The 24,963-nt window shown below is 42.8% G+C and overlaps 1 protein-coding gene across 1 annotated transcript in view; it reads right to left on the bottom strand.

Moving 5' to 3' along the window:
- Positions 1-24,963, bottom strand: part of RXFP2 (relaxin family peptide receptor 2) — a 1,407,219-nt gene that overhangs the window by 189,068 nt on the left and 1,193,188 nt on the right. Inside the window, exon 10 of the mRNA XM_086935135.1 lies at positions 15,108-15,179. Coding sequence (XP_086791261.1) covers positions 15,108-15,179 — 72 coding nt within the window. The remainder of the gene's footprint in view (positions 1-15,107; positions 15,180-24,963) is intronic.

A 24,963-nucleotide genomic window follows, 5' to 3' on the forward strand; every position in this document is an offset into this window, starting at 1 on the left:
TCTCAACTTTGGCTGCCATAAAGTGTAGGTAATTCTGCAATAGCTCCTTGTCAGTATGCCGCTGAGTGTGACTGAGTAAGTCATAGAATGAGTGAGACAGAGTGAGTCAGAATGAGTGGGACTAAGTGGAAAAAAGTGAGAGTGAGTGAGACTTTGAGAGTCAAAGGGAGATTGAATGATACATAAGTCAGAGTGCTTTTGATTAAGAGTGAGTGGGTCTGAGTGAGAATGAATGAGAATGAGTGAAACTGATTTAGATTAACTGAGAATGAGTGAGACTAAGTGAGTGAGTAAGTGAGCATGAGATGGAGCCAAACCGAATGAGAGTGAGTGAGTCAGAGTGGGACTGAGTGAGCCTACCTCAGACCCACTAAGAAGTCAGGCTTGCTCACTAGAATTCAAGCCAAAGATTACATCCCATCGCTTTTAAATGTCACCAGCCACCACTGGATTTAGCTCTAGTGCTTTTTATGTGATTCTCCTCAGATATTAAATAAAGTATGCCTGGCCAAGTGTTCCCAATGTTCACTGTATGCATGATAGTTTCAACTTCTTGCATTTCTAATTTAATATCAAATGCATAAATGGGTGGATTTATGAATAATGTCTTTATTTACATACAATGTGAATAACAGGTTTCGGAAGATAGTACTTTAAAATATTATAGCATATGTCTTTTTGTTCCGGTTTTGAATGTTATTGTGCTGTTTATGAACCAACAGTATTTGTATTGTTTCTGTAAGAAATTGGAGTATTACTTGAGGGGTTGAGAACCGACCTTAAATAATGATCACAATCCCCGTCAGATTGAACCAGATAAGTCACTAAATAAGGGAGTGCCCATCTACCCGGCCGCCAGCCGAATAGTACAAAATCACTGTTATTTACTGAGCGGCCAGCAAAATAGTACATACTCTCTACTGTTTAACCACCATAGACTAATAGTAATTTGACCAGACGCCACATAAATAGTACGAAGGAGTTCTATATTTAGCCAGCTATAAAGAAAAATGGGACTCCAGGCAATGGCAGTGCAGTGGCCATCTTGTAATGCGGGTCCAACTTGTGTGAAGCATATGAAAGTAAGTGCATATACAAATATACAATAGTTTGTAAAAAGGTAAGTGCATACATTATTGTATAGATGAAAAACCGGCAAAATCTATTTTGAATAAAAACATTTATGTTATTTTAATATTCAAATAAGACATGTAGAAATAAAACAGAAGCCACCACAAATGAACTAGAGTGATGCATGGAATTGTTTGCATAGGCCCACAAGAATAACTCCACCAGCCAACAATAACCCCTACTACTGGACTAACCTCTAACCATGGATTCGAGAACAGTGTGCTTCAGCACTTTCTCAGGGGTAGTAAGCACTATATAAATGTGACTTTATTACAATAGGTTATCATAAGATTGTGTCACTCGCGGAGGTTAAGACACTGGCATTACCATGTTCTCACCCACTTCATTCACCAGAAAGAAAGATATCCTTCTAGGGCTATTATTTTGGATCTCAAAACAATAAACAACAAGTGGTTGCCCCCAAAGCCACGTAAATCAGTACAAACCGCTGTAAAAAAAAAACCTGGCTCAACAGCATATTTTCTGTACTGGGACACATGGCAGTGTTTTGATATTTTGAGAACAGGACACAGGGTTCCTGATTTTCTTTGGAAGTCGGTGGCTACTTTTCACATTCCTGAGTGCCAAGTAAATCCCGAGTAGCTTCATTTTAAAACCAACAAAGCAACCACACAATGTTCCCTCTCTCTGGCACAACACACTGCCCATAAAAGAAGTGCTGTGCTGGGCCCAGGGTACTGTGCAGCCATGGGACCCACTGCCCACAAGAAAAAAAGTGCAGCCATGACACAAATGCGCAAATTACTGGCAAAAATAAGCACCAAAATACCTGATAGGTGAACGGATTGAAGTACACATGCTCCTGCTAAGACTGTAACTAGCTGTCTAAGGGTGATTCAGGTAACAAAGGTACCGTCTCATGCCATGAGCAGTCTGGGTTTTCACTTTTCCCCCTGAAAATCTGAGGCAAGTGCCAGTGTGTCTGCTGCAGCAATTTGCGTTGAGTGTCTTCTGGGAAAAGAAAGAGCTATGTCTGTGGATTAGTACACGGATGCTTTGACCAGGACGCAACTTCTGCACCCTTAGTGAGGGGTGTTTCTAAATAACAATTCACATGCACTGCTGTGCAGCGGGAAGTTATGTGCTGTTGAAACCAGGCACAGTTTTATATTCCGATGATCTCTGGAAAATTTATTTTTCAAATTTTGGTCCACCTGTGAAGAGTGAATCTTAGTTGATTGATGCAGCCAGTGCGCGTGGTGCCAACTTGACTATTTTGGGAGTATTTCTTGTACAGTATTGAGGTATTACTGGCAGCACAGTGTGGAGTGTACACTTGATTCTGCAAAGCAGAATGCAGCTTACGCAGCTTCTAATGGAGCACTTAGGCGTATACTCGGCTTGTGGGTGCCTCGTAGACCTGAGGTGTCATGAGGCACTGTCAATATGTGATTTATGTATTTTAGAGCGGTGATGAGGACCACCGCACTAAAATGAGTTAGTCTTGGCCTGATGCATGGTACTTGGCAGGGTGGTTCATGAGAATACATTGTATTTTGATGTTCATGATGCTCCTTTTGATGATTGTTTAGGCTTAGGCTCTTTTTGGGCTTCTTATGAAAAGCCTTGTGCTAGCTTTAAGCCTTTGTTTATGGGGGATTGTGCGTGTTCAGTATTGCAAATCTGGCAACACACAGCAGTCAACAAGAAGCAGCAAACAGGGGATGCAGACAAATAGGTGGTATCTGGGCTCCACAGAGGGGAACATGTAGAGTAGGTATTTTGGGGCACAGTGCTTTGGGGTGCTTGCCTGAGGTAAATTGAATGAGACAATGTAATGGGGTTTCTGTGAAAGGTGGAAATGAAAGCAGGAGGTAGATAGGTAAGTAATGCATCTGGGAAGTTCACAGGAGTTCACTCTGCTGTGTGTTCATAAACACACTTTTCAAACTATTCATCCAGCAGAGTAGGTTTAGCGCATTGATGGTTATTGGTACCATGTCATAAGCGGCCCCTTCAGCCACACTGACATTTTAGTAGGCCTGGGCGGTCAACTCTGCTACATTCGCAGAGTTTGCTGAGTTTTCTTCACTCTGCGCTCCGCGGAGCTCGCAGAGAACAGAAAACTCCGCTCTGCGTAGTGCAGCAGATTTTTTTCCCCTGCTGGCCAATGGTAAGTTGGTGAGCGTGAGGTGCCACTCGGGTTGAATTTATATTCAAGAGGCAGGAAGATCAGTGCAAACGGCAGTTAGCGCTGCACTCCGCCATTTGCAGAACTCCACGGAGTGTTTTTGTCCGCCCAGGCCTACATTTTAATCACCTGCAGAGTGCATCTTGGGAATGGTAGTTTTGATGTTTAAGATGTTAAGCAATGTTTTCAGTGGGCAAAGTCATGTCTCTGCCGGGCCCTCATTTCTGTGCTTGATAGTGCTGTCTCATCAAAAGAAATCTGGAAGCCAAAAACAGAACATATGTGTGACAGGCTTGGAGGCTGTACCTGACTAAAGCCATTGTGTATGTGGCACTGGGGAAGAAATCAGGATGAGGCGGAGGATGAAAAGTAGGAGAATAACAGCCAAGAGGTGGGCCAGTAGGATTGATAGGATGACCAGAGCCAAGAGAACCAGAACAAGGAGAACCAGGCCCAGGGAGGACGAGATTTATCAAAGCCAGAGGGGACAGGAACAAATAGACGATGAGTAACAGGACAATGAAGAACAGCACTAGGCGCACCAGGGTGAGAAGGATCAGGAAGGCCAGGAGGATGTGAAACAGGGGGATTTGGACCCAGTGAACAAGGGCCTGAAGAAACAGAAGGACCAGAGGTAGACGGAACAGAAGGTTGTGAACCATAACAATAAGGAGGTCTATGAGGCCATGTGTACACCAACTAGTACCAGGGGGGCTAGGACAACCAGGGCGGGAAGTAGCTGACCCAAGTAGACAGACCAAAGAGGGCAAGTACTAAGAGACCAATAGAGTGAAGGAGCAGAGACTGAGTGCAGAGACCACAAACATCGCATCCCAGAGGCCAAGGGCCTTGAATCAAAATGACCAGGAAGACCACAACCAGAAAGGACCAGAGCTTGAAGACCCTGGAGACCATATATTAGAATGCCCAGGGGGTGATAAAGGGTGAGAAAGTATTGGTCCAGTGGGACCATGTTCAGAAGATCCAGGAGTGTCAGACTCAGGGGGTTCCTAAACCATGGTGCTAGAACTACATGAACCAGGGTGACCAACAACATAGGACCAAAGAAGACCAGTGCCAGAGGGATTAAGAAGACAAGACCCAATAGAACCATTACTAGGAGGACCACGATAGAGGGCCCAGGGGCAGATGTAAAAGAATAAGGTAGAATATGCAAACCTGGAGACCTAAATGACTAGTAGGAGTAGGATGGGGCATGATGACTTGGGACTAGGAGGGCTAGGAAACCAGGGCTAGTGTAACTAGCATCAGAAGACCTGATCCATGAGGGCCAGACAAAGGAGTACAAGAACTAAGACCCGGACTGCATGGACTAAGGTGACCAGGATCGGAAGGATTAGCAACAGGCAAACAAGGGGACTAGATAAACCAGGGGAGCCAGACCCAGAGGATGATGGAAGAGAATTAGGGTGCAGAAGATGAAAAGGTCCAACATTGGCAGCTTGTGAAACAGGAGACCCAGGATCCAAATGGCATGGGGTAGAAGTACATAGTAATGATGACCAGTCGGAACAGGAAGTATAGGGCCAGGAAGATCTTAGACAAGCATGAACCGGAAGTAAAGGAACATAAGAGCTATGAAAGGCTAGGATGATCTGTGACAAGACAAGTTATTGAAGAGCCATGTGGGCAGGGAGTAGGAGGACAAGGGCCAGGATGATCAGGACCAGACTGAAGAAGACCAAGAAGGTTAGGGCCTGAAGGACTAGCCACTATGTCCAGGATACTAGGATAAGCAGGACAACGGATTTAAAAAACTGAGGGGGCAGTACAAAGGGCACCCAGAAATCTAGGGCAAGTAGACATGGTAAACTAAAAGGATCATGACCAGGAGGACAGGAATCAGGACTAACAGGGCCATGAAGATCAGGACCTAAGGGACCAGGACTCTCATTTCCAAGTGGGACAGAGCAATCATTTCAAGTAGGAGGACCAGAGGGAGAAGGATCTGAGGTAAGAAGGCAAACCAGCATCTGGTAAACCAGGTGGAATGGACAGTGGCGGGCAAGAGGACCAGGACCAAAATAATCATGCTCAAGAGGACCTGAACAATGAGAACCTGGATCAAGATCACATGGCTGGAGTATCAATAGTATTAAAAACAGACGAAACAGACCCAAAAGAACAAGGACAACCCAAATAAGGAAGACAAAGACTAAGAATGCAAGGACACAAGAAGGGAGATGGGCCAGGAGGGCCTGCAATATCAGGGCTAGGAGGTTGACTGTTAGGAGAACCAGGACAAGGTAGAACCAAGAGGACTTTGAAGTAACAGGGTCATGTGATACGAGACTGGGGGAACCAGGAAGGGCCATGTAGCAATAAAGCAAAATACATGATTACAAGCACAATAACACAGGAAAGACCAGGACAACCAGGACCAAGGAGACCAAGACTGAGATAGCATGTGGGTCAAAGCTAGGAGAACTAGGTCCAGGAGAACCCAAACTATAAGGAACAGGACCAAGAGGAGTAGGGACAAGGGGCACAGAATCTCAAGTAGGACAAGGACTACAAAAAACAAAAATAGCATGACCTTGCTCAGGATTGCCAGGTAGCTGAGACCAGGGTCACTGGCAGCCAAAGTCGGAAGGAAAAGTTCTATGAGAACCAGAAAGTACTAAGGGGACCGGGAAGATCAGTGCAAATAGGATCAGGACCTTGAGTACCATGACCAGGGTAAGGATGGCCAGGCCCATAAGGACTGGATAGAGGAGGACCATGATGAGTTTGTATAGCAGCACGAGGAAAAGTAGCAAGAAGACCAGGGCCTAGGAATAAGGACGAGATCCAGTAAGACAAGATCCAGGTCAATAGGACCAGGAGCCAGAATAAGCAAGCAATATGAGGCAGTCAGTACCAAGAATACAAGGAGGACCGGAGCAAGAAGGATAAGGAGGATCATCCCCAATAGAACCAGGAACAGGCCTAGCAGTGCCAGGGGGACATTGACTATAGGACCAGGGTCCAGACTACCAAGTGGAGCAGACAGACCAGGATATGGGGGTCTCAGGACCAGGGTGAGGAAGATCAGAATGACCAGAACACCCAGGAAGAGTAGGAAGGCTGAACCTTGATGTCCAGGAGGACCAGGACCAAAATGATGCGGCTCAGAAGGACCCAAACAAAGTGAACCAGGATCAAGCTGGCAGAAGACCATTGAGTTCAGTGCCATAATGACCATGAGGACAGGGCACAAGGCCAGGATGACACAGATGATTTGAAGCAGGAAGACAAGAGCTAAGAGGGTAAACAACTAAAAAGGCTAGGACACCAGAGGCCAGGTAGACCAAGTGGGCCAGAAGGACAAGAAACTGACGTATTGGGAATCAGATTAGCAGAGTGAGAAGGATCAGAAGGACCAGCATAAATGGATGAAGGTAAAGAAGATCAGAGAAGAAAAGAAAAAACTAGAAGAAGGGGTCTGAAAAAAACAGGATAGTCAGAAGGATAAGAACCAAAAGGATTATTCATACAAAAACCCACACAAGGAGGACCAGAAACAAAAGGATCAAGTCTAGTGGGCAACAAACCAAGAAGAGAACATGGACTGTGAGGACCAGGAATAGGAAGACCATTGCCAGGCAAACCAGACCGAGAGTAACGAAGACTAGGAGAACATGAGCTGAAGAATAAAGAGGAGATGGTCAGGCGAACATAGTCAACAGGACAAGAGCTAAGAGGGCTAGGGAAATGAGGACTAGGGAAACGACAACCCAGGGGGAAAAGAAGCTCAATCATCAGAAACCCAGAGTATCAGGACCAAGTATACCAGGACAAGCAAGAGTGTTATGTAACCCAATGTACCCCAATAAAGGCCTAAGAAGCTACACAACCTTTTACCTACATTTGTCCTACCTTGCTCTGCAAAACGGTTCTAGCAATGACCTTTTACCCAGTTATGTGCTGAATAAATGTTTATCAGTTTCCTTGAGACTAGCCTCATTTAATATGCATGAGGATTCTTAGAAAAGTCCCTACACATGATGTACATAACAGGATTAAAATACTCCGTATAAAAGTCATAGCCCTCTTCATCCTAGGGCGAAGGAACTACTTTGAATAATTGCAAATTCGTACTCACAACATATTGACAACATATTGATTGTGTAAGGAACCTGTGGCTTTCTTTATGGCATAAAAGAACCATAACAACACTAAATAGGGAGAGGAGAAGCTTCCACGCTGACACAAGATGCTGAGGTCCCTGCACACTGAAACTCCAACAAGCAGATGTCTGACATCCCTTGCGGGGTTTCCAAGATAGGGTCCTTCGTTCTCTCTCATCAGGTAATGGGGTTGGCTCTTCCCTAAGGGATTCTTGGGTCTTTACACCCTCATACATTCTAGGTACACTTAGGTAGGCTTTGCATCGTAGGAGTACACTTGATTGCTGTCATGTATCTCTATGCCTGCATATACTCACTGATTTAGCACTATGGTAGAATTCTACCTTTTATTTACTCTGTTGTTGCTTGTAATCTTATACATCTGTTTCTGTCTAACGGTTGTTGCAGCAAACACGTTTTATAATAGAATGATGCTGGTTCAATATAAATGCTCATTAAAAATGTCCCCATCATTTATTCTGTGTATTTCTCTGAGACTAAGTGAGCACGATTATCTGAGTGAAAAGTAATGTAATGTTTCCCAGATGGATCAAGGGTTCTCATGTTTGAAAAGTTGCCAAAAACTATTGACTGCTTGGTAAGGTTAGGAGGCTTATGGTGGCACTGTGAGCTATCTGGTCTAAAGGCTAACATATCCTTTGGGGGAGTCCGGAATCAGTCTGGACACCAATCCTTTAGTTTATGTTGTCTAAAAGCACAGATCCTATTTATTTCTAAGAACTAAGCAACAGGACCAGGATGAGAAGGAAGATGAGAAGGAAAAGGACAAGGAAGGCAAGGATGACAGGAGCCATGAATACCAAGCTGGGTGGCTAAGACGGCTAAGAACCGAATGACCTAGAAAAGGAGGATCAGAATAATGTAGATAAGTTAGTCCTATATGACACTGAGGAGGAGGACCAGAGTCAAGAGTATCATGACATGATGGAGGAGGACCCAGAAAACTAGACAAGTCAGAAGTAGGTGGACTAGTGCCTTTAAGACCAGGGACCAGATGGGAGAGGATTAGGTGGACTAGAAGGATCAGAATAAGCAGGACCAGGAACAGGGCTAGGAGGACGGTCAGAACCAAGGGACCTGACTTTCCAAGTTAAGCAGGACAACTAGGAACTGGGGTATTGGGATTAGGCTGGCAATGATCAAGGGAACCCAGGACAACTAGAGCTACGAGGGCCAACGGGACCAGACCAGGACCAAAAAGACCAAACCCAGACCAAGAGGAGCTAATAGGGATACCCAGGACCAGTGGAGACAGTGTTAGGGGACCATAAGGACCAGGGCAAGGAGAATCAGGATGACCCAAACCAAGAAGGTTAGGCATGCCAGCCCTTGGATAATTAGGAATACAGGGCTAATTGGATAAAACCCAGCAGACCAGCAGGATCAGAATCAGAATCAGTAGTACCAGGATCAGGAGGCCCAGGAAGGACTAATACAATGATGATCTGGGAGCAGTGCCAGGGAGACCAGCGTCAGAAAAGACTACAACTAGGACCCCCAGATTCTGTAAACCAGTACCTGGGTGACCTGAATTAGGAGAAGGACGACTATGTGAATCTAGGCCACATGTATTAGGATATCCATTTTGTAAATGGTTCTTATTCATGCTTTTAATATTGCCAACCCCTAGAAACACCCATTCCTTTATCCCACGCATTGAACTGGTAAGTAAGCTCTACTAAATCGGAGCATTGAAAGTGAATAAAAAGCAGTACTGTTGCACACTGACCTTTCAGTGTAGAAGACACTGCTGGAAGCTGGCACTAGTCTGAGGACGGGTCTGAGGGCATAAGGACTGAAGCTTGGCAGAAGAGATTAAAGGTTTATGGGTCAATGTGAGTGTGGTATGTAAAGGACATCAGAAAGGGTTTGAAAAACTCAGATATCTGAAGTCAGGAAAATTGTTTAAAGCCTAACAAAGGGGGAAAAGGGAATTGGCAATCAGCAAAGGTAAGCTCACAATCATAGGAAGGCTTTTACTAAGCCACGTAGAGCCACGCAAGGTCCTCCTTGTTCCTATGTCATGGGCCACCCTGGTTCATGTATTTCATGCTATTCTGGTTTAGGATCCCCCTCAGTTTGACACTCCTGGACCTTCTGATCCTCATCCCTCTAGACCTAGACACTCTCATTCTTTATAACCCCCTGATCATTCTACTATAGGGCTGCCAGGTCTTGCTAACCCTGGTCCTTTCTTGTTGTGGTCTTTCTGGTTCTAGTCCTTTTGCATCTGGTCCCTTGGCCTTCCTTTCTCTGGTCCTTCTCTCCATTGATCTTCTAGTACTGGTCCTCTTTCATCTGTCTATTTGGGATTGCTACTCCTGGCCCTGGTTATCCTTGTCCCTCTGGTCATGATTGATGTGCAGAGGCCCTCATAGTAGCCCTTGTTCCTACTACCTCTGGTCCTTCTGCTCCTTCAGGCCCTTGTCCACTGGGTTCAGATCCCCTTGTTCAACAACCTCCTGGCCCTTATGATCATTCTCACCCTTGCCCTGGTAACAGTAGTGCTGTTTTTCATTCTCCAGTTCCTCATAGTCTATTTGTTCCACCCCCTCTGTAATTGGTAACCCTGATCCTCCCAGGACCTAGTTCATCTTATCCTAGTCTGTCTACATGAGTCAGCTCCTCCCTGCTTTGCATGGCTTAGTAAATCCTAAGGGCTGGTGCTGTCTTCCACAAAGGCAAAGCAAGCCCCTAGTAAATATGCCCCTAAGTGCATATTAGTAAGACTACTTGTGAGAAGAAAGTCAGTGCATGAACCAGGTGGATGCATTTTGCATGACGCGATGGAAAGTACATGTAGCTTCCTTACACAGTGGGAGTGTATTGACTGCATCCCTGTGGATAGTGGATAGAGGTTGGAGACCCAAAACTGAAGTGAGGGATAATGGACGAAAGGCTACCCCAAACATTCTGTGAGGGTCTTTTTTAGCAAAGGACTGCTGATTAGCTCTTCCAGAGTGACGAGACAGGGTAGTTGGTAGTAGTAATGGATAATTCATTTTTTTGTCTTGTTGAAAGTGTCACCGTTTCTGCCCTTTTGTCTGTGCCTGACGACTTCCTAGAAAGGATGAGATCTCAAAGTTTATTGTGCCCTTGTATTAACCCCTTCGCTGCTAGGTCTTTTCCCCCCTCCTGTGCCTCACCTTTTTTTGGCTATTTGGGGTAGTGCGCGTTGAGGCCCCTGTAACTTTTTGACCAAATAAGCTATCCACGCCAAATTTGCGTCCTTTTCTTCCAACATCATGGGGATTCTAAAGGTACTCAGGGTTTGTGGATTCCCTTGGAGGGGTCCGAGAAATTAGCCAAAATACAGCAAAATTTAGTTTTTTTGGGGGGGAAATGGGAAAAATGGGCTACAAATGAAAGGGTCTGGGTTTTTCCCTGCAAATGTTATCAAAAAAGGGATTGTGGGGCTGAAATCACCCTTTTCCCAGCTTTTAGTAAATGACAGTCTTTTGTCAGAAAATCAACATTTTTTACACAGTTTTGGCATTTTTCTGGGACATAGCCTATTTTTGCTATTATTAGTGCTTTCAACCTCCTTCCAGTTAATGGTAAAAATGAGTATGAAAGCAATAATGGATCCTGGAAAGCTATACATTTTAGAACAGTAGACAAAATATTAAATTTAGAAAGGGGTCATTTTTGTAGATCCATCAAGGTTTCTTTATAGAAACTAACAATTTAATATTGGAAAAATTGCACATTAGTTGAAAAAAACTGCCTTTTTTGTCTACATTTTCACCTGTAACTTCTTGTAATTATGACAGCTCTTTGAAAGTAATATATAGTTACATCTGCTGAACCTTCCTGGTTGTGGGTATATATAGGACTTGTAGGTTCACCAAGAAGCAGACGAACCCAGAGTCAAAAACTGAGTAGCAATTTGCAATGGCTTTTTATTATGTACCGGGTATACAGCAATTATTGTGTGAAAATCGGTATGAAAGACACCTATGTAGTTCTGAAATGGGTACAAATTATAAAGTTTAGAAACAGTACATATTTGCACATTTTCAAAATTGGGAATACTCATACTAGCATTAGAATTATTGGTCATTTTTCAAAATGACTTCTTTTTTACACAATGTCTTTCATTTGGAAGGCAGAAATGCATCAAAACTCAATAGGTAATAACAGTTGCTTTACAAATCTGAATTACCCTAAGTCTTCCGATAAAAATGGTACATCACTTGTGTGAGTAGGCATAGTGTCCACGACTGGAAAGGGATCAAAACCCAACATGAACACACCACATTTTCACAATGAAAATACCCTTTTTTGCGAAGTGTGTAGCTGTCGTTTTTGAACCCTAGCTCTGCCGGCACCAAGGGACACCTAGCATACCTATACATTTCTGAAAACTAGACACCCAGGGAAATACAGGATGGGGTGACTTGACTGCCTACCACCAGGTTCTGTTACCCAGAATCCCTTGCAAACCTAAAAAAAAAATCAAATAAGACACATTTTCCCCACATTTCTGTGGTGGAAAGTGTTGGACTCTGCGTGGATCCACACATTTCTACCCACCCTGCATTCCCCAAAGTCTTACAAGAAAAACGGTACCTCACTTGTGTGGGTCGGCCTAGTGCCCGCGACAGGAAACAGCGCAAAACGCAACGTCGTCACACCTCAATCTTGCAGTGAAAAATGACCCTTTTATGGCAAAGTGCCTAGCTCAAGTTTTTGTACCCTAGCTCTGCCGGCACCTAGGAAAACCTAGCAAAACTATACATTTTTGAAAACTAGACACCCAGGGGAATCCAGGATGGGGTGACTTGACTCCCTCTCACCAGGTTCTGTTACCCAGAAACCTTTGCACACCTAAAAAATTGTAAAAAAAACACAATTTCCCCACATTTCTGTGATGGAAAGTTCTGGAATTTGCGTGTATCCACAAATTTCTTTCCACTCCGCATTCCCCAAAGTCTTCCAAGAAAATTGGTACCTCACATATGTGGGTCGGCCTAGTCCCTGCAACAGGAAACGGCACAAAACGCAATGTGGTCACACCTCAATTTCGCAGAGAAAAATGACCCTTTTTTTGCAAAGTGCCTAGATCTGCCGGCACCTAAGGAAACCTACCAAACCCACACATTTCTGGAAAGTAGACACCCGGGGGCTTCCAAGGAGGTATGGCTTGCGTGGATCCCCCAACGTTCCCTTATCAAGAACCCCTTGCAAACCTCAATTTTAGCTGAAAAAATAATTTTTTTCACACATTTTTGTGTGGGAAAGTGTGGCATCACCGGGCTCATACAAATTTCCTACCACCCAGCGTTCCCCCAGGTCTCCCGATAAATACTTTTCACTCTAGATATTTACGATCATGACAACGATGCTGAATATATATGTGAGAATTGGGACATGGTATAATCACATACATGCCTGCCAAATCACATGGTGCCAGGCCCGGACTGGCCGTTGCGGGCACCGGGCAAACCCCAGGTGCGTTGCAAGTGTTGGGGCTGGTTTTAGGCCCCAGGGCCGTTTTTGTTACAGGGACGTTTTTGTCGGCCCTGTAACTAAATCGGCCGAAAACCAGCCCCGACAAAGAGCTTGGTTGCACTCCCAGGGAGACAGCCAAACACTTTGCCAGGGCCGGTTTTGGTTCTCAGTTTGGCCCTGCATGGCACACAATATCGGCTCCCAACATACGGTGTCCCGGTGAGGAACCAATATCACAAGGTGACAGGGAAAATAAGCTGAAAAACAACTAAAAATAGGTGTTTTCCAGCTTATTTACTTTGGCTTTGAGCCGCCGACTACCATTAAAGGGTGTGGAAAGAATCCAGGACATTGGCACAAGTCGTAGCAAGCTTTTACTCTTTTGAGGGGCGTAAGGGGGCGGAGAGGACCTCATAGGTACTTCTCAGCATGGGGCCGTCCCCTTCAAGGCCCGCTCCTTCCTCACACAGTGATATTGTTCTTCAAGTTGGCAGGTATGCACATGCATATGCTGACGGATTAGGCATGTTTGTATTTGAACAGTTTGAATAAAGTATATTTGTGAGAGCTCTTATACACAGAAAGGTACAGATACGGGCAAGCAAAAGCACAAACATCTCTTGGTTCAAAAGAGCTATTGTGCAGGAACAGCCATAGTTAAATCCCATACATAAGGGTTTTCTGCACATGAGTTATATGAGCAGGATATTAACAAGTACACTACAACACAAGCACCTCTCCCAACTTTTACTCACAGTACTTTGCAAATCCGACACCTTCATACTGCAACATGCCAGTCACAAAACTAACCAAAGAGTGAGTATTTTGAGTTAGGGTAGAAAGTGGGTGATATACCAATTTAGAATTGCCTCTAAAGTTACTTGAAGCTGGAAATCCTATTTTATTTATCTTAAAGTTTATTAGGACAAGGTTTTGCTCTGCAATGGAAAACAATGTAGGCACTATGCTCGTGTTAACTTTCAATAGTTTCTGCACATGGCAGTAAACTGGCCATGGTATTTGCACCAATTTGTGCTGTGAACTGCCAACTTGCATTGAGCAAGCGCCTGCACAAATTCAGGGCTTCGAGTGGACCTGTGTATTGGGCCCTATATTAATGTCCTTCACTTAAGTGGCATAAAACATGATAGATTTTCAAACAATGATTGTAAAAAGGTAAGGTAATCCATGTCACGGACTTGTATCCTGTTTATATTTTACATGCTTTACTTAATCTTGCATACCCTAACTGTGTTAGCTGTTTCATTGATGTGTTTCTGTGTAGCATACTACTGTCTGTCCGTACTTTGAACAGAGTCGCCTCCAGGTTTTAGTAATGAACTACGAATGGGAGAGACCTGGAGTTGAGGGTGAAGGCATTGCAAGTTACTCACAGCGCACGTCAGTGGTGCAAAGAGAGCTGTTCAGAACACATGGCCATCCAATCTTTAACTTCTCTGTAGAGCCCATAAAGCAATGTTCATGTATTCCAGTTACTATTGTGATTCAATGCAAATATGTGTGGAGGAGGTACAGAGTTTTCTAAATATTGACAAGGTGAAAGTAAAAGAAAATGCAGTGCTTACAGTTGAGTGCTTGTTGCATATATAGGGGGTGGTGAAGTGAAGGAGATACGAGAAAGTGCTTTCAGGAGGGATTAGAAAGAGTGAGCTGAAGACTAAGATATACAGATTGACGAGATGTGCAGAAACAAGGACATACATCTCTAACATAGAGTGACCATAATGGGACTGATTGACTCACTCTGAAGGCCAGCAAACATTCCACAGGCCGCAGTAATGTTTAATTCACGGTCTCGACAAATTTCAAAATTGAAACATTTTAAATATATCTTATTGACAACAAAATCATTGTTGTTCCTCATGTATCTGAAATAGCTAACAAACATTGGCAAAGCCAGTAGTTCTGACTGTTTTTGGGTGTACCTCAGTTCTTCTGTTATATCTGAATGCAGTAACAGAAAACTCAGACAGAAAGCAAAATACTGGTTGTGTGGCCCACTATGAGAATCACAGAAATCTACTTTATGTATTTAAGCCACCTCACATAGTTTCATAGGCCGGCCCCCTTTTAGAGACTACCAATTTTAGTAGGGTGGTAAGAAAAATGGGTTTGCAACATCAGGCTTCACATACCTTTCCTGCCTCCAATTTATGTGGACAGGTATTTAAAACAGAAAAATTCACAAATATACTTACAGTACTGTGAGTTCGCCACAGGTAATGAACGTGGAATTTGTCAGATACTTGATATGATTGCTTTCAAAATCCCTAAATAAGAACAATGAAAACAATCAGCAGTTGAATATTTGTATTGTTTTGTATTAAAACAATCTTTTTCCATATGTGTCTTAACCATCTTCCATTTTGATTACACACATAAGTAACTGCTTTCTTAGTGGCCGTTTGTCGTGCTCACTGGTAACTGGAACCTGGGCCTAGGCCACAAGTCAGTGGGATTTTAAAGGAGGCATTTCACTTTACACTTACAAGCCATACGTTCAAGAGTAAAATGGAGAGAACAGCATTTCTGGTGTACTTTATTTTACCTTAAAAGAAATCTCAGAAATACAATGAAACACAGTTAAAGTACAGTTCTGGTAATAAAACAAAAAATAAATATGTTTAGGTAAACTAACCACAACTCACAACTATATATATATAGGCATGTGAACAAGGGCTTTCCTAGCCCGAAACGCGTAGTGCCCTCTGGCTTACCGGCTTCTCTGCAAATAAAGATCCTGTGCAGCGCATCTTGTGGTCCGTCTCCTATGTTCCCTTGCCGGTCTGACGTTGGTTGACCTGGAAGTAGTGTTTGGAGTTTTTGCGGATATATATATATATATATATCTATATATATAGATATATATATATATATATATAGATATATATATATATATATATGTATTACCTACTGGCGGTCGCCAGTAGGTATATATAGTTAGGACGTAGTTACCATAGGAAATCCCCAACATTCTATTGGGAATAACTTTGGCGCCGATTGAGGAATCTGCGTGTAATTTTCCTTAAAATTGCTTCGCTCCGTTCCGCTCCTTCCCTCAAAGTTTCAGGGGGATTCGTCAAGCGGGGGCCGCGAAAAAAGGGGGGTCCCAAAACGTGTTTTCCCCATGTTAATTTCCATAGGGACCTTTAGACACGGCTACAGCCCGAACGGCTGAATGGAATTACACCAAACTTGGCAAAATGGTAGGGCCTGGTATGCAGATGTGCGTTTGCTATGTTTGGTGAAAATCCCTCCAGTAGTTCTTGAGAAAATCGAATTTGAAATTTTTCAAATGGCATTTTCTATGGGACCTTTAGACACGGCTACAGCCCGAACGGCTGAACGGAATTACACCAAACTTGGCAAAATGGTAGGGACAGGTATGCAGTAGTGCCTTTTCTATATTTGGAGAAAATCCCTCCAGTAGTTGTTGAGAAAATTGAATTTGAGCAAACTATATATCTATATGTGCTCACCGTACGCGCACCGTACGCGTACCGTACGCGTACCGTACGCGTACGTGCGCGTACCCTTACGTGCGCGAGTGAGGTTCTGATTGGCTGGCAGTCGACTGTCAACATTCCAAACTGTCCAAACCAGGAAGTGTTGGCCACCATCTTGTTTTTCAGGAGAACTGAGGCACAAGAGAGCCCAAAACAAGAGTGGAAAACATGAAAAGGGGGCAGGGTAGGACCCCCCAACCCTCTAGCCCTTCTCAGGGGGTCGCAAAAGGACCCCCAAGGGCAAAAAAAAAGAAAAAATGGTTTTTTTTTTGCACTTGGTGGTTCTTCTGGGACCCCCTGAGAAGGGCTAGGGGGTCAGGGGGTCTCAACCCTGCCCCCTTTTCGCGTTTTCCACTCTTGTTTTGTGCTCTCTTGTGCCTCACTTCTCCTGAAAACAAGATGGCTGCTCAGGTGGTCCCAGAAGGATAATAACATATATAAACGTTATCCGCTAATAGAATTAGCATTTACAAAACCTTTGAAATTTATTGAAAAAAAATATAGGTTTCATGCCTGATATAGTTAGGAATTAGCATTTAAAAAACCTTGCAAATTCACTGAAAAAAACATAGGTTTCAAGCATTTATATAGTTAGGAATTAGCATTTAAAAAACCTTGCAAATTCACTTAAAAAACCATAGGTTTCAGGCCTTATATAGTTAGGAATTAGCATTTAAAAAACCTTGCAAATTCACTTAAAAACCATAGGTATCAGGCCTTATATAGTTAGGAATTAGCATTTTAAAAACCTTGCAAATTCACTTAAAAAACCATAGGTTTCAGGCCTTATATAGTTAGGAATTAGCATTTTAAAAACCATTGAAATTCATCCTATATAATTAGTTGTACTAACTATATTTTGCGCACCCGCAATCCACTGCTGATGATGTCACATATTACATCATTCATGACATGGTCAGTGACATCACTGATGACATCTCATTTGACATCACTGATCACATCACTGATGACATCTCATTTGACATCACTGATGACATCACTGATCACATCATCCAGTGACTGTGTGTTTCTGTAAAGTTTAAATATGTTTTACATATTGAAGAATGAGTGGATGTATAAGTGTCTGGATGAAGGATTTAGTAGGTGCGTGACTGACTGTATGAGTGAGTGAATAAATGTGTCTTACTAAATGCATGGGTTAGTGACTAAACTGTCTGAATGTGTGCATCAGTATGTCTGTTGTTGTGTAAGCTGCTGCTTGTGTTGATCAGTACCTACATGAGTGGCTATATGGGTTATTGATTGGTTGCCCAAGTATTTGAATGGGAGACTGAGTGTGTGTGTGGGTGGTGGATCCTTCATCCAGACACTTATACATCCACTCATTCTTCAATATGTAAAACATATTTAAACTTTACAGAAACACACAGTCACTGGATGATGTGATCAGTGATGTCATCAGTGATGTCAAATGAGATGTCATCAGTGATGTCAAATGAGAGGTCATCAGTGATGTCATTTGAGATGTCATCAGCGATGTCATCAGTGATGTCACTGACCATGTCATGAATGATGTAATATGTGACATCATCAGCAGTGGATTGCGCATGCGCGAAATATAGTTAGTACAACTAACTATATAGGAGCAATTTCAATGGTTTTTTAAATGCTAATTCCTAACTATATAATGCCTGAAACCTATGGTTTTTTAAGTGAATATATATATATATATATATATATATATATATATATATATATATATTTCCCCCAAGAGAGCCCTGTCTCAACTGCTGGTGGCCCCGTGGGAGGTGGCGTGCACTCCAGCCGAGTACGCCGGTAATGAAAGTAAACACAGTCCCAAGATCCGCTACGCTCTCAGACACCAAAAACACACCACAAAGTCAAATTTCCAAGGATGTTAATTAATATATATATATTTTTATTTTTCACTGTAATAACAAAAGGCTTAAGTGGGGTTATGCGTGAAGACAGTAGTAGAATTTTAACTTACCTCAAGAAAGCATCAGAAATCCACTGAAAAAAGTACTACTGTTTAAAAAAAAAACAGGGAGATTCACTAGTTATACGTAACTGACGAAAATATAACTTGTACCACATATTTCAGAGGTCATCAGTGATGTTATATGTGAGATCATAAGCAGTGCAACACATCAGTGCAAGTTACACTTATGTCAGTTATGTAAGTTACACTTCCGTTAGTTATTATAACTGGCAAATTTCCCTATTTATTGTTTTTTAAATGGAAGCACTTTTTTAATGAATTTCTGAGGTGTTTTTAATGAACCATAACAGCTGAACAGAAATATATCAAATCACAAAACATATAATTTCTGAGTAAATATCTAGCTTTCTTCCAAATATGGTGAGATTTTGTTCTGTCACTTTTCCTATATCGTTGTCTAATTTCTACTATGCAAACTTTATGGGGAAAAATAGTTTTGAGGTTCTACTTTTTCTCTGCCCCTGGTTCATGGATCACCTCAAAAACGTCCCGGAGGAGTTGAGGTGGCTGAACCTTTTCTTGTAAAGTTTAGAGAAAAGTACAGTGAAAATTATTCAAACTGTGCTAAAGTTATTAGCAAAATAAAAAATGCTCTTCCTATGGAAACTTTGACACATGTATATCTACACAGGAGCTAATATATATAAATATCTATGTTATATATGTATATATATATATATATATATATATATATATATATATATATATATATATATATATATATATATATATATATATATATATATAGATATAGATAGAGATATATTTATATATCTATATATATATATACACACACATATATATCTTCGCATATATATAAATCTGTGTGTTTGTGTGCACATGTATATTCACTGAATAAACAAAGGTTCGGGTGATGTTATACTTCGGTGAAAACGTCAGTTAAAATGTAATGTTTTGAGATAAAAATAAACACTGAAATTTGCCAGGTATTTTTAACTGAAATAACTCTAACACACACCTCACATCCACAGTGTTATCATTAATAATCAACTCTAAAGCGTTCAATATGGGGAATATTGACTAGGGCTGTATTCAAAGAGTGCAAGGTATTTTCCCCTACTGCTGAATACTGACATTGGACCCTTTTTGTCTATGGCACTTGATGTCCGTGTTTTCAGGGTGTTGGTCACATAAGGAGTTTTGCAGGGCTGTAGTCAGCCCTCCATTTTGAGAGCCCCACTACCCGCCCCTGTATGCTGGCTTCATCCCAAGATGGTGGTTCTCCTACCAATTGAAAGAGATAGAGGACTGGATTACTAGCGGGCTCATGACAGTAAAAAAGGACTCTATTAACAAGCAGTTTAATTGAAAGTAAGGAATGACTCCTAGCCCTCAAACCTTGTTGGATCCCTGGATCCTAATGGAGCAGCCATTTATGAACAGCATTAGGATGTTTCCTCATTAATTCTGACAATTGCTCTGAGAGGGTTGTTCCCCCTCCATCGCATCTTGATTGACCCACACAACATCCCTTTCCTCTAACATGACAGAGGACAACCCTGCCTGACTATAATTCAATAGTTTGGTGTGACTAGTGTAAGTGGACACTACTCTACCATCTTAACTACATTGGAAGGAGGTTCACCAATGAGTATATAGTCCCATGGATCTCTAACCTGCCTGTAACCCTGAAAACAGCAAGCATGAAACCCAGAATATGTGAGTTGAATCATATCTCCCTGGATTTCCTCTGTCCTGTTGCTACTGTGAGGGTGGTCACCCTAGAAGAGAGCTTTGTCTATTTGACCCTTCTCCTTCCTCCCCTCACCCACATGCTATAGCTCCCAATTCATTTATTTGGCTCTAACTCTTTGCTCAGACATGGATCTTTATTCATAATATGCACTTGACACCAAACTGTAACTGGCCATCAGCAAAGCCTATGAAATTAAATACCCTCCCAATCTAACATAAAACGCCTCCAAGAGCTTTAAACACAGACTTTTCAAATTTCAAACAGAGACTCTAATCTTAGATCCCTACTTCTGCGCGTCTAAAGGAGTTTTAATATGGGATCTTATCGTCTACACGAAAAGAAGAGCACAAGAGAGGAAAGCCCTATACTCACTGCTTTAGATCACTGTATCCAGGAAAACGCTTCATGGTCTAAAACTCTCCATAGCGCCCTGAGCTGCTGTCAAAGCAGAGGTAACTATCTCCATTTATAACAATGGGATTATCCTCACCCAATCATCAGACCGCAACCTAGAAGTATTTGAATTAATCTTCTCTATCATCAAACAATTTGTGTCTAGTAAGGAATCTGCCCTCTCCCAGGGTCATCCTAGCTGTTCATGCCACTCACAAGTACCCCAGTAGTGACCTCGCATAGCCTAGCCACATTAAGTGTTCTACCCTTTTCCCCCCTCGCCCCCTTCATGGTGATCAGCTTACACAATACCAACCCCCCTCATCACCCGGTGAGGCTGAGTACCCCCCTTGAATCCCCAAACCAGACTGTGCCCAAACATCACCGCTAGAACAGGGGTCACAGAGATACACAGCAACAAAAGTAACTCTATCACCCTGATTCTACCCTCTCCCACTCAATACACCTTCTTGGATACTATTAGCTTGCCTACGACACTCCCCATGACCCAAATGATGACCTTCTCTAAGAAAGAACACCCAAACCCGACTAGTGACATGACCCACATGATCCAAGCGCCTCTACTCAGCACGCTCTTGAGCTCTACAACTCCACACCCCAAGCTTAAACTCATCTCCATCCTGATCTCCCCCCACTGGCTCTCTCATGCCATCTCTACTCTAACACCACAGTCCAGAGCTCCCCCCCACCACCCGGCCCCATGTCCCAACCCACAACCACCTCTTTACACACCTCGCTAGAATCCAGACTTGCTGAGATTACACTACACCTACAACAACTTAAGACAGACTTACAGAGCCGAATAAACATCACTTTAGAGTTGGCATACTACTGGTGGCCCAACAGGACTCCCGATAATATTAGACACACCCACTCCCAACCTACTAACTACCACTCATGACTGCCATCATACACCCCTGCCAACATGATCTCAACAATTTTTCCACCCCCTCACCTGATATGGTGAACTATACCCTACCCCAACGCCTCCGCTTGGCCTACCACGCTGAAAGATCATCTATCAGACAGCAACATTCACTCCCTCCTCCTCACATATAGTCCTACATACCACAATAACCCAGACAGTCTGGGTCTTAGTCAAACAATTCCCTCAAACCCACATAGAGAACCTAGGCCCAATTCTAGAGACGTAAACAAGCCAACCATAACCGAATTCCAATCACACATCAGCAGACAACAACCACACCTGAAATGCATGCTACTCAATTGCAGATCAGCAGTGAAACATGTGGCGGACATCGGTGACCTTAATCCTTGCACACAAGTTCGACCAATTTATTTTGACTGAAACATGGTTAAATTACTACTCTGCTCCAATCCTTGACATATTATTCCCATCTAGCAACAACATCATCAGAATAGACAGACACAGCAGTCCAGGCAGACGCATCTCCTGCATACAGCAAAATAACCTCGTGGTTAAACAGTCACAAACCATTGTACTAACTACTTGTGAATATCTATGCATAAACATTGAGAGCAAGAACAGGCAACTATGCAAACTGCATGCGATATACCACCCACCAGGAGACAACCTCTCATTAACAGAACAAATTATGGAAATCATTTCAACCAACATGGGCCAACAGTGTACCCAGATGCTTCCTCAGCGACTTCAACCTCCATTGGAATGACCTGAATGATCCCTCAGATGACAGACTTAAAACCTTCCTTGCCGACCTCAACCTGATCCAACTCTGTGACAGTCTTACACACAACTTGGGCGCAACCTTGGATTTAAACATTTCTAAGGCCAATTCCTTTCAACTTGAGTCTATCCCTCTGCAACTGGACAGACCACCACCGTATGACCTTCCTCATCACTGAATCAGTGAGCACACACAAGGTTCAACTAATGAAACCCAAACAATGGAAAATGAGCATTCAAAACATAAACCATAACATACTGAGATCCCTCAGCAATAACCTCTTATCTCCTGCTGTGGACATGTCAGATATTCATCACTTACAGACCACTATAACAACTCCATGACGAACATTCTTGACACAATTTCACCCTTACAGCTAAAAGGAATGTCCATTAAAGACTCCAAACCATGGTACAATGGTAGTCTTAACGAAGAAAGATGCAATTTGAGAGTAGCTGAACGAGCGTGGTAATTCTCAGCAGCCATCGAAAACAGGGGAGAGGATGTAGCCTTACGGCTAGATCGGTCAACCTCGAAGCTGAGGAACCGGATTTAAGTCTCAGCAACAACGCTCAACATCCTGTGATTCTGGGCAAATCACTTACTCTCCCTGTGCCTAAAAAAAATTAATAAGTCCATTTGTAACGTGCTCATGTAAAACGCTCTGATACCGGATACCTTTGGGTCTTGTTAGCACTATATAAAAAACACCTTAAACACTTGAGATCATTGAGGAACATCTATAACAAACGCATGAGAAATTCAAAAGCAAATTTCTTTAGGAACCAACTAGACAAAGCCATAAATCGCCCAAAAATACTGTTCAAAATTGTCAGACTACCACCTAATAGGATACCCAAACCTTCCACAATTGGGTCTAATCCGCAGCCAAATAGCAAGGAATGTGCCTCCTTCTTCCTGGAAAAGAAAAAATAGATTGAAAGTGATCTTCAAACCGCAATAGAGCACCTTCCAGTCATACCTCGAAACAACCCCAGCCTCTGATCGCCAAGGCACACACTCAAAAACAATGCTTCATGGAACATATTTGAAAGCTTGAATAAAAGCAGCATTCTTAAAAAAAAATCTAACAGTAAAACAATCAAACCACTTCTGCGACCCTCTCCCATCTAACGTCTATAGTGAGATTGAAGTGTCTATACTCCCATTCTGGACCGAGATAGTGAAGGCTTCAAGGCACTATACCAGACTGCTTAAAATCAGGCCAGGTAACCCTATTTTGAAAAACCCCATGACAGATCATGCAGACCCAAAGAACTTCCATCCAATTTTTACCATTCTTTCCCTAGGCACATGAGCGACATGGGCACATTTCTGTGGTAAAACTCCTTGAAAAATGTGCCCATGTCCAATTATGCAACAACATAGATTCATTCTGACTGATACACCAATTCCAATCCGGTTTCCGTCAGGGCCACAGCATGGATTCTGCTCTTACACACATGCCTTCTAATCCTCCGGGACCTCTCCTCAGCTTTCGATATGGTCAAACACGGCAGTCTCCCAGACTTACTTTAAAGCAGGATGGGGCTATCAGGGGCCGTTCTAAACTAGTTTGCTTCATTTCTCCACACCAGAACTTCAAAAAATCAAGGTTAAACAGTCCCTGTCCAATTCTACTCTGGTCACATTAGAGGTCCCACAGGGGTCCAAACTCACACCTACTCTCTTTAACCTGTTCATGAAGCCTTTAACTGAAATTCTGAAATCATCCAACATCCAATACCATACGTACGCAGATGACACACATCTCTACCTAAAAATCTCTTCCCCCGCAGATATCCGATATCTCAACATAACTCTTTAAAAACCCAGAACTGGCTGACCCGAAGCCACCTCAAACTAAATGCTCTCAAATCCGAATCCCCCCAAAAATCACTTGATATTGTAGAATGGATGCAGCAACGAAGAATGGATGATATCGAAGAATTGATGAAGCAACTAACAGCCCTTAACTGCCTTCCACATGTTAGTGATTCCACAAAATCACTGGGTATAACCCTCTGCAAGAATCTTAACATGTAGGAACAAAACAGTTTAGCCACTAAAGGAACAAACTTTCCAATGAGCTCACTAAGAAAAATAAAGCCCTTCCTTCCCGTCGACGACTTCAAGTCAGCTGTGCAAGCTCTAGTGAGGAGCATGTTGGACTACGGAAGTGCAACCCTCTGGGACCTGCCTAGATTCAAGTTGAATCCACCAAGAGCCTCTCTTAACTCTGCTGCCAGGCTCATCACTGGATCCAAAAGAAACAACCCCATTGTTAGACCCGGTATCCTTAGTTGGCTGAGGTAGGTACCTTAGGCCAAATAGGGACCCTCGTTTCCACATCAGGGAAATGAAGGACACCTTCTCAGATAGCCCCCGCTCACCCCCTTGGTAGCTTGGCAAAAGCAGCCAGGCTTATCTTCAAGGCAAATGTGTAAGGTTTATGCAACCACGCTCACAGCAACCCAATGATGACACCACAAAAGGACTCCATATGAGTTTCATAAAAACGAGTATACATTTATATAAAAAGATATACAATAGGACCAAATATGCTTATTTGTGATATTCCTCTTGGCCGGTTGTTAGGCCAGCCAGTCCTCGTAAGTTCTGGCGATAATAATGAGCACTTCTAAACGTTCCACTGTAGTCCTAATACAATGTTATACAGTTCATAATGCTAGAATCAGGCACTTTGCAATGCCAAAATAATGTAATGTGGAATGCAACAATCAGGTACGTCGTTATGCACAA

Source organism: Lissotriton vulgaris, chromosome 8 (genome assembly GCF_964263255.1).
Source record: "Lissotriton vulgaris chromosome 8, aLisVul1.2, whole genome shotgun sequence".
Taxonomy (NCBI): domain Eukaryota; kingdom Metazoa; phylum Chordata; class Amphibia; order Caudata; family Salamandridae; genus Lissotriton; species Lissotriton vulgaris.